This window comes from Lipotes vexillifer, unplaced genomic scaffold (genome assembly GCF_000442215.2).
Source record: "Lipotes vexillifer unplaced genomic scaffold, Lipotes_vexillifer_v1.1 scaffold496, whole genome shotgun sequence".
Lineage (NCBI taxonomy): Eukaryota > Metazoa > Chordata > Mammalia > Artiodactyla > Lipotidae > Lipotes > Lipotes vexillifer.
The window spans coordinates 3,557,874-3,568,489 of record NW_006786690.1 but is presented as its reverse complement, the minus strand read 5'-3'; the positions used below and the strand labels follow the sequence as shown (position 1 = coordinate 3,568,489).

The 10,616-nt window shown below is 46.6% G+C and overlaps 1 protein-coding gene across 2 annotated transcripts in view; it reads right to left on the bottom strand.

Annotated features, from left to right (window-relative positions):
* Positions 1 to 8,114, bottom strand: part of HMGCL (3-hydroxy-3-methylglutaryl-CoA lyase) — a 16,904-nt gene extending 8,790 nt beyond the window's left edge. Inside the window, exons 1-4 of one of the 2 annotated variants that reach the window (XM_007459170.1) lie at positions 8,046 to 8,114; positions 3,640 to 3,723; positions 1,721 to 1,828; positions 698 to 793 (exon numbers count right to left, since the gene is read on the bottom strand). In XM_007459170.1, the coding sequence (XP_007459232.1) occupies positions 698 to 793; positions 1,721 to 1,828; positions 3,640 to 3,723; positions 8,046 to 8,105 (348 nt within the window). In that variant the 5' untranslated portion in view covers positions 8,106 to 8,114. The remainder of the gene's footprint in view (positions 1 to 697; positions 794 to 1,720; positions 1,829 to 3,639; positions 3,724 to 8,045) is intronic. The other variant, XM_007459171.1, reaches the window with a different exon arrangement.
* Between the last annotated feature and the right edge of the window lie 2,502 nt (positions 8,115 to 10,616).

Below are 10,616 nucleotides of genomic sequence, written 5' to 3'. Positions count from 1 at the left end.
TTTTGCAGTACGCGGGCCTCTCACTGTTGTGGCCTCTCCCGTTGTGCAGCACAGGCTCCAGACGCGCAGGCTCAGCGGCCATGGTTCACGGGCCCAGTCGCTCCGCGGCACGTGGGATCTTCCAGGACCGGGGCACGAACCCGTGTCCCCTGCATTGGCAGGCAGACTCTCAACCACTGCGCCACCAGGGAAGCCCTGGAAGTCACTCTTAAAAGAAGCTTTTTGCCTAAATTCGGAATCAACATCTCCAATGACGTTCTCATGTAAAATTATAAGAAAGTTGACAGATACTAGCAACCACCTTTAACTCTTGTGGAGAGCTTGATCACCTTTCTTTAAAGAGGATACGGGCAACAACAAGAGCTAACGTTTATTAAGCACTTATCTTCTACCAGGTGCTTACTAAGCAACTCATGTGCATCCAATCTTCTGAAATCCTCACAATGTTAGGTACCATCATTAACCTTATTTTATAGGCAGAACCTGAGGCTCAAAGAGGTTTAGCAGCTTGTCAAGATCAGAGAGCTGGGAGTGGCACTGCCAGGACTGCCCCCAGGTCTGTCTGACGGTGCCCATCACCACTGGAGACAAGTCATTCAGACAGACATCCTGGGACAGGGACTGAGCCCAGGGACAAGACAGAGGCCAATGCCATCAATCTCATTTCAGGGGCCCCCACCAAAAACAAGTCTCTTACCGCTGCCTGGAAGCCTTTGAAATTTGGGGTCAGCACTGGGTAGCTGATGCCGGGAAATTTCTGGATGCCCTTCATGACTTCAGCGTGGTCAGCCATCTGAGAGCCAAAGGAGACACTGCCAAGTCACCACTAAGGGCAGGCAGAGAGTTCAGGTAGAGAAAACCGTTTTAGCACAAAATCTCTCTTCTCCAGGACCCTTGCAGAATGAGTCCTTTTGCAGAGCTGAGTCTCCCCAATGCTCTTACTATTTGTTTGACTGCTGATGAGCGAGAAGGCTCCTTGGCATGGGTGAGATCCCCAGTCTCTCCATATGGCTAACACTGTCAACTCTACATAAGGAGCAACAGCAGCAATGGTACTTGTAGCCATTTGCTGAGAATGTGCTCCGAGCCCGGCACTGTGCTCAGTGCCATCTAACTCAGTTGGAACAGGATCTTTCTTCCCACTTGACTATCTCTGTGAAGCAGGAGTCGCCAGTCTTTCCCCTTCACAAATGCAGAAGCCACACCTCTAGACAGGCCTAGAGATTCTAGACTTCTTAGAGCCAGAAGAGACCTGAGAGGTCATTTTTTGCGCGCGGTACGCAGGCCTCTCACTGTTGTGGCCTCTCCTGTTGCGGAGCACAGGCTCCGGATGTGCAGGCTCAGCAGCCACGGCTCACGGGCCCAGCCGCTCCGCGGCATGTGGAATCTTCCCAGACCGGGGTATGAACCCGTGTCCCCTGCATCGGCAGGCGGACTCTCAACCACTGCGCCACCAGGGAAGCCCTGAGAGGTCATCTTGAAGCTGGAGAGGGGAAGCCCTCACCAAGCTCACCACGCAAGTCGGGGCAGAGCCAAGACTGAATCCAAGCCACCTGCCTCCCGGGGCATGCTCTTTTGCTGCACATGCTACTATGAAGCACACAGAGCTCTCAAAGCCAGAGACCTGGAAACCTACATTCCTGACTTCTACTGACTTCCAGGGCAAGTGCCAAACTTTACATCCCTCTCATCTGAGACATGCCTGAGGGCTGGGGCTCACCTGGGGAACCCATTTGGGAGACACAAAGCTGGTGGCTTCTATAACAGGGAGTCCTGCTTCGGAAAGCATGTCTATCAGTTTGATTTTCATTGGAGTAGGTATAATACTCTGTAATGCAGAGAAAAACCGGAAGAGACAGGTTGGCAAAGTCAGTAATAAAATGGTCTCAGAATGCAGCCTGTTAGTTCAAAGCTTTTACTATAGCAAGCACTTCACTATCTCAACTTTCGAACACTAACATGAATTCACATGTAATCCTGGCCAGCAGGTGCAGAACAAGGCTTGTCTTCGAGTTCTACAGATAGCATTTTGCAATGGAAGCAGTTTCTCACTTGAAAATGAGTTAATACTGACATGGAAACAATATTTTCCTGTCATACAGGCTTTTAAACTAAATTTTTGTTGCTTTATGACCCCATCATAAACAAATTGCCATGGCCTGAAAGGGCAGAGATGACTAACCTTCTGGGTCCTATGAGATGTGGCCTTCAAAGGGTCACACCCTCCCCCTTCTGTCTCTCAGCTGGCACAGGATCTCATCCTCACATGATCAGCCTACTGCTTCTCTGTCCCTCACCATGTCTAGCTGCTCACCAGACTCTGTGGACTCCTATCTCCAAATCTACCATCATTATCGCATGTATGTTACAGCATGGTCACAGTCACTCTAGCAATTCATCCCACACAGGAATCCTTCTAAAACACAGTCTCCATTATCTCACTCTCCTGCTCAAAAGCCTTCCATGGCTCCCTAGTACTTACAGAATTAGGTCAAAAATCCTAAAATCTCCAAGTCCTTCTCGCCAGGCCTTTCCACCCCCAATTTCTCTCCACTGCTTTAATTTAATCTATTCCACAAGTAATTTTTGAGAGGCTTCTATGTTCCAAGGATTGTGCTAGGAGCTACAGATACAGCGGTGAGCAGAACAGACATAATCCTGTCCTCAGAGAGCTTACAGCTTATTGTTTCCAACCAACATTCACTATTAAAGGTAGGCTGATCATGCTTTAAAAAAAAAAATTTTATAAGAGGTTTTCTTATTGAAAAAATAATTAATACATGATTATTTCAGAAAAACATGCCCAAAACAAAAGAAAACCACCCTTAAAACCTCCCAGAGATAACACTCTTAATACCCTGACATGTAACTTTCTAGATCTGTGCAGTCCAGTACATTAGACATGAGCCATACGTGGTTATTTAAATTTTAATTAATTAAAATTACATTAAAAAATTCAATTCCCCAGCCACACTAGTCACATTTCAAGTGCTCAACAGCCACAAGTGTCTAGTGGCTACTGTATGGGACAGCTCAAGCCTAGAACACTTCTGTCTTCATAGGAAGTTCCATTGGACAGCACTGTTCTATGATCCTTTTCTAGGCAGATGCTCCCACACATATACAAATTTTTTGTTTCTTACACAAAAGTATAAGATTAAATATATATAGACACTATCTTATAATCTGATTACATCTTAATATACTCCTATTATATCCTAAATATTTTACCTCACTGTTCCATTGTAAGGTTGTCCCATAAGTGATAAGGGCCAATCCCCAACTGCTGAACATTTAGGTTGTTTCCAACTGTTCTGCTGTTACAACAGGGTTTTAAGGAACATCTGCAAGGCTAAATCTTTACATGTGACTTTCATGACTTTCTTTGGACAAATCCCCTTATGTGCAATTGCTGGATCAAAGGCACGCCCTGACCTTCCCTCTGCACTCCTGCAGCACTTACCATCCCCCACCCCACAGGGCCTTAAGGTGGACCCGGGGTCACAACACTTGTGGCTGAACTGTCACAGGTGCCTGCCTGGCCTCCCCAACCCGGCCCTAAGTTGGGTATAGTTCTGCACCCACCACATGGAACTCTCAAAGCCTGCAAAAACTTTTTTGGTTGATTTCCATCCTTACCTTTTCATTTTGTAGTCCGTCTCGGGGACCAACTTCCACAATTTTCACTCGCTTTGGGAAAGTACCCACAGATGAAGTGCTAACCTTGGGTTTAAAAGAGGAAACACAAAGTAACAGGAGGAAATTGTCACAATTCTCCAGGGGGGGAAATCTGAAAGAATGTATCCATCTTCACTAATACTGAGACAAGAAGCAATATTTCTCACCCTTTAATTCACATTTGCTCTGTTTTAGAATCAAGAACAACAAAAAAAAATTCACTTAGAAACAGGAATAGAGTAAGAGAGCAGTCTCCAACCTTGTTGGCACCAGGGACTGGTTTCGTGGAAGACAATTTTTCCACGGACTGTGTGTGGAGGGGAGGGGATGGTTTCGGGACGATTCAAGCACATTACATTTATTGTGCACTTTATTTCTATTGTTATTACATTGTAATATATACTGAAATAATTATGCAACTCATCGTAATGCAAAATCAGTGGGATCCCTGAGCTTGTTTTCCTGCAACTAGATGGTCCCATCTGGGGGCAATGGGAGACAGTGACACTTGAAGTGTGTGGCTTATGTCCAGTCTACTCCATAAGATGCAGTTTGTCACTTGCCACTCACTGATAGGGTTTTGATATGAGTCTGCAAGCAACTGATTTATTATGGTCTCTGTGCAGTCAAACCTCTCTGCTAATGATAATCTGTATTGGCAGCCGCTCCCCAGCGCTAGCATCACTGCCTCAGCTCCACATCAGATCATCAGGCATTAGATTCTCACAAGGAGCGAGCAACCTAGATCCCTTTCATGTGCAGTTCACAGTAGGGTTCGCGCTCCTATAAGAATCTAATGCTGCCACTGATCTGAGAGGAGGCAGAGCTCAGGCGGTAATGGGAGTGATTTGGAGCGGCAGATGAAGCTTCGCTCACTTGCCCACCGCTCACCTCCTGCTGTGCAGCCTGATTCCTAACAGGCCACAGACTGATGCTGGTCCATGGCCCGAGGGTTGGGGACCTCTGGAGTAAGTGATTCATGCTCCCAGTACAGGGCCATTTCCAACTCTCCTTTAGTCCAGACCCATTTCCAACTGCCTGACAGTTGAGCATTTAGGTTTTTATTTTAAGAAATATTTATTTATTTAGTTGGTTGCGCTGGGTCTTAGTTGTGGCTCGCCGGCTCCTTAGTTACGGCATGTGGGCTCCTTAGTTGCGGCATGCATGTGGGATCTAGTTCCCTGACCAAGGATCGAACCCGGGCCCCCTACATTGGGAGCACGGAGTCTTAACCACTGTGCCACCAGGGAAGTCCCTAGATCGTTTTTTTAAACAAACCTATTTGTGCTCTCAAACACAGATGTCCCCAAACAGAACTTTAATTACTCCTAAAGCCCAGTCCGACTTGAGTCTCCCTATCTCAGTAAGAAGCATCACATGCACCCTGTTGCTAAGCCAGAAACCTGACTCATTCCTTCCCCACTCACCATGGCCTATAAGATTCTTATCATCTGACTCCTGCCAATCTCTGAGAACTCACTACTGGTTCCTACTGTTCTGCACCCACCCCTCAGATGGGTCACTATACTCCAGACCCACCAGCCTTTCTCCCACAGCAGGGCCTCAGGGCTTACAGTTCCCTCTGCCCAGGATGCTCTTCACCTGGCCCTTCCCACATCTGGCTCCCTCTCATCTTTCAGTCATAGATAGGCCCCTCTGACTACCCTCTGTAAAGCTGCCAATCCCCTCACCCTCATTATTTTCTATTTCAGGACTATAATTCCTTGAGAGCAATGCAAATAATGCCTGCTGAATGATTCCTCCAGTAGAATGTATGCTCTATGAGCGACTTTGTCGTAACCTCCACTTCCTCTCACGTTTGACACTGTGCTTGGCACAAAGGAGGCACTCATTAAATAGTTATTAAAACAACAAATAAATGCATGAAGGGCGTATCTGCCCCAGAGGAGGGCAATTACTGAGTGCAGTGAGAAGCAGTCTTGGACTTTGTGGGGTTGTGCGGATGGACGGGGCTCTGTTCTCTTATAATCATAGGCTGGGTGATGACAAGGAGAGTGAGTCTGAGAGGAGATAAAACCTTCAGCAGTTGAAGACATTAAAAAAAGGCCCCAAGTCTCCTCTGTGTAAAGTCTGTCCTATATAAAGTCCTCTATAGGAAATCTCCCCCTCCCCACCACCACCGAGTAATACAAGGCTTTTTTCCCCTCTTTCCTCTATTCTTCTTAGTACTACTTAATACTGTTTAAATTGCATTTTACCAGATTTGCTCTGGATAAACATATTGCAATGGGGCAAGGGGAGAGGGGTACTGGGAATCTGACAAGGATCCCAAGTTCCTGAAACCCTTAAGGAAGGAAATATTCCCAGCTATGAATCAGCTGGAACTTAAATAACTCACCTGAATTGGCCTTGGTTTTAGCCAGCAAAGCTTCCTAGAGACTAAGGTGATGAGCCACTGAATTTCAGGAAGTCAAAAGGCAGGTCCCTGCAAGTTGAATATCCCTCCAAAAGGGATGTTCAGCCTTTGCTGGTACATTACCCTAAAACGATCGCACTGGAAGGTAAGCTCCATGAGGCAGGTACTTTGTTTTATTCATTGTTATGTTTCCAAGGCCTTGCTACCTAATATGGGCTCAATAAATAACCAGAACGTTGTTGAAAGAATGTAAAACCTGTTTCCAAGTTCCTTTTATGAGAACAGAATAAACTCAATTCTATTTCCTTCCCCATAACAACTCTTCATACTAACAACAAAACAAGCATTTACTATTATTGAAGCATTTACTATTTATTTGCCAGGCACTTAAAAGAGCCTTTTACATATTAACCCATATTATCCTCTCAACCACCTTATTAGGTAGGAACTATTATAATCCCCATTTTACTGTGAGAAATCTGAAGTCCAAGAAGATTAAGTAATTTTCCCAAGGTCACATGGTTAGCTAGTCACTGAGCTCATATCTGAACCCAGCAGTGTGGATCTAGAGCCTATGCTCTTAACCCCTAGGCCATGTTGCCTCTGCCACCCTTCGGTCCCCCCCAGTCTTCTCTCGCCTTGGTTAAACACCCAATTCATTCCCTCTGTAAAGTTCTGCATGGAAATAATCCCCTCTAACCACACAAATCCTGGGCCACAGCCTCCTGAGCTATGGTACCTTTATCAACAGCTAAAACTGACTAAAGCCCAGTGCTAACTTCCAGACATCAGCACCTCACTTGGTCCCTACATGACAGGAACTATCACTATTTGAATTCCATAGAGGAGGAAACAGCCTCAGTAAGACCCCAAATCACACAGGTAGGAAGTGAGGAAGTTTGGATTTAACCGTCTGGTTCTGACATCAAGTCTGTGCAAGTTACCCCATGGAAGGAGGGCCTACTACCAGCATTTCATTACACCAGGAATTTTTTCAAATCACATTTACATCCACCATCTCATTTAATTTTCTTAACTTTTCAAGTTGGACTTACTGGATTTATTTGCAATGAGCAATCGGTGGGGGAAGGTGGTCTAGTAGACACTGAAATGGTTTTCTGAGAGGGGCCCCTACTGCCAAGGCAGTGTAATTTTCACCAGTTTAAACTCCTCCTAAACTCTAAGGCAACACCTGAGCAATCACTTACTAAGAGCTAGAACAATGTTAAATGCTTTACTTACGTTTTCCTTAATCTCCAAACCAACTCTGAGGTAATGTTTTCTCATGTCATAGATCAAGAAAACCGGGGTTTAGAGACCTGTCACTCAACCGAAAAAGTGGCTTCAGAACCACTGGGACATCTCAGCTCTTACCCAACACAATGTATTCAACCCTTTATACAATTAGGTCTCCTACACTTTCCTTCCACTCACTGAACATGGGCGAGAGGTGGAAACACCAGGATCAAACTGGCCCAAAGTACAATTCCAAGGGAATCACAACTGGCCACACGCGATGTAAGTCCTGCTCAGCACGCTGGGATAGCTCGCCAAGCGTCCCCAAATGCAACAAGAGCTGGAAATGGAGACGGACGGAGGGGGATGACCTGGGTTTCTCCACTCGAACTGGCAGGGTAATCATGATTTTCCTTAATGAGGGACTTGAGGAAGTCTGAAGCTCAATAACAGGGAGACAGACGCCAGGGTCACCAGAAAGAGCCTTGGCCAGGGAATGAGGACGCCTGGGATGGCGACCCAGGTGTCCACGAGCCGGGCGAGTCGCTCCCCATCTCTGGGCCTCAGTTTCCCCATGCCCCTCAAGGGATTTGGACGGGTCAGAGAGGGTCCAAGTTCCAAAGCCCTCCCAACCCTCCTGGCCTGATGAGCTGTCCGGCTTCGCCTCTCCGAGAGCAGCCGCGATGGGCCAAGCCCCCGACCCTGACCATCACGGTGCCTTCAGGACCGCCCCTGGGCGGGCCGGGGCACTTACAGCCCGGAGGGACGCCAAGCCCACCAGTCTCCACAGGGGCGTCTGCTTCACTGTCGCCATCTTCGCCCAGCTTCCCCGGCGGCAACCCAGCGGAGCCCCACGTGACCACCGACAGCCAGGTGGGCGGGGCCTCTGGAGCGCCGTGGTGACGCCCTACGCTGGCTCCGTGCCCAGTCTGTCTACGTTTTTATTTCTTCTGGGCAGTGTTTCCCTAGCCGTTGTTTATGCGCGCCCTTTGTGTGCCAGACGAAGTGAGGCGCTAGGACTATAAAGATGAACAAAAATTAACGAAAGTCTCTGACTTAATGGGTTTGTAGTCTGGGAGGTGTGGGAAGACAGATATTAACAGTCACACGAATAGTTGTAGAATTACCTTCCGCATTAATAAGATGAAGCATTACTATTTGCCACGCACTGTTCTGAGTTATTTGCATGTATTAAATCATTCATCACGATCTTCAGGACTTAAATGCAGGCAGTCGACTCCAGAGAGAGAAGCATCCTTTGATTGAAGAATGAGTAAAATTTACCCAGGTAAAGAGGATACAAGAAAAGCTTTCCCGACAGAGCATAGCATATGCAGAGGACCCGAGGCAAAGAAATTGAATGCCCAGAGCAGTGTTTTTCAAAATGTGTGTTGTACCTCATTGGTAATATTATCAGTTTAGTGGGTACTTTTTCAAAGAAATAGAATAGAAAATATCAGAGTGCATTGTATAAGTAGTAAAGCTAAGTACTGTACTGCTTTACAAAACTTTTGTTAATGCATAACAAACTAGGTTGCACTATAAAATAAAATTCTTTCTGTAGGCTGCAATTAGAAATGTTTGAAAACATTGTTTTAGAGAGAAGAAAAGAAGGCTGGAGAGCTGGCAGGGAGTTAGAAGGAGTCTTCCTACTAAGATGGGAGAGACTGACAGGGACTGTACCACAGGACTTTGGAGAACACGTTAATAACAGCTATCCTGATAGCAATGCTTTTGAAGGATTTTAAGCAGGAAGATACGATCAAATTTGCATTTTGTAAGTAGTCACTGTGGCTACTGGGTGGGTGGATATCCAACTAGTAAGTGCACTGACTGGCATTCTCAGGAGAGGCAGAGAAGGCACTGTCCCTGTTTTCAAGGGACTCAGATTTTAGCTAGGGAGACAACAAGACATGATAAGTGTTTTGTTATGCTTCCACAGCACCAAAATTTTTCTCCATCATAACACAGCACTACTGACAGAATCCTCAAGCCTGCAGCTAGAGAGCTGAACTTGACGCCCAAATACTATCATGACATTTAAAATAAATATGACATTTGAGACTTGTACACTGAAAAGTACAAACCATTGCTGAAATTAAAGAAGACATAAGTAAATGAAAAGATATCCATGTTCATGAATTGGAAGATTTAATGTTGTTAGGACGTTAATACTACCCAAAAGTGATCCACAGATTCACTGCAATCCCTATTTAAATCCCAGTGATGGTTTTGGCAGAAATAGAAAAAAAAAAAAAAAAATCCTACATTTCATAAGGAATCTCAAGGATCTTAAATAGCCAACATGTTCTTTAAAAAAAGAACCAAGTTGGGGCTTCCCGGGTGGCGCAGTGGTTGAGAGTCCGCCTGCCAATGCGGGGGACACGGGTTCGTGCCCCGGTCTGGGAAGATCCCACATGCCGCAGAGCGGCTAGGCCCGTGAGCCATGGCCGCTGAACCTGAGCGTCCAGAGCCTGTGCTCCGCAATGGGAGAGGCCACAGCAGTGAGAGGTCCCCGTACCGCAAAAAGAAAAAGGAACCAAGTTGGAGCACTCACACTTCCTGATTTCAAAACTTACTATGTTAATTAAAATGGTGTGGTACTGGCATAAAGGCGGACATATAGACCAATGGAAGAGAATAGAAAATCCAGGGGCTCCCCTGGTGGCGCAGTGGTTGAGAGTCCGCCTGCTGATGCAGGGGACACGGGTTCATGCCCCGGTCCGGGAAGATCCCACATGCCGCAGAGCGGCTAGGCCCGTGAGCCATGGCCACTGAGCCTGCACGTCCGGAGCCTGTGCTCTGCAACGGGAGAGGCCACAACAGTCAGAGGCCCGCGTACCGAAAAAAAAAAAATCCAGAAATTAGCCCTTGCATGTATGATCAAATAATTTTCAGGGCTTCCTTGGTGGCGCAGTGGTTAAGAGTTTGCCTGTCAATGCAGGGGACACGGGTTCGATCCCTGGTCCGGGAAGATCCCACATGCCGCGGAGTGGCTGGGCCCGTGAGCCATGGCCGCTGGGGCTGTGCGTCCGGAGCCTGTGCTCCGCAACGGGAGAGGCCACAACAGTGAGAGGCCCGAGTACCGCAGAAAAGAAAAAAAAAAACAAATTTTTTTTCAATAAGAATGCCAAGACCATTCAATGGGGAAAGAACAGTCTTTTCAACAAATGGTGCTGGGAAAATTGGATATCCACATGCAAAAGAATGAAGTTGGATCCTTACCTGATGCCACACACAAAAGTTAACTCAAAATGGATCAAAGACTTTAACTGGTTGTTCACTGTGGTGCCCACAATAGCAGGTACATGGCTGGCACTAAGTA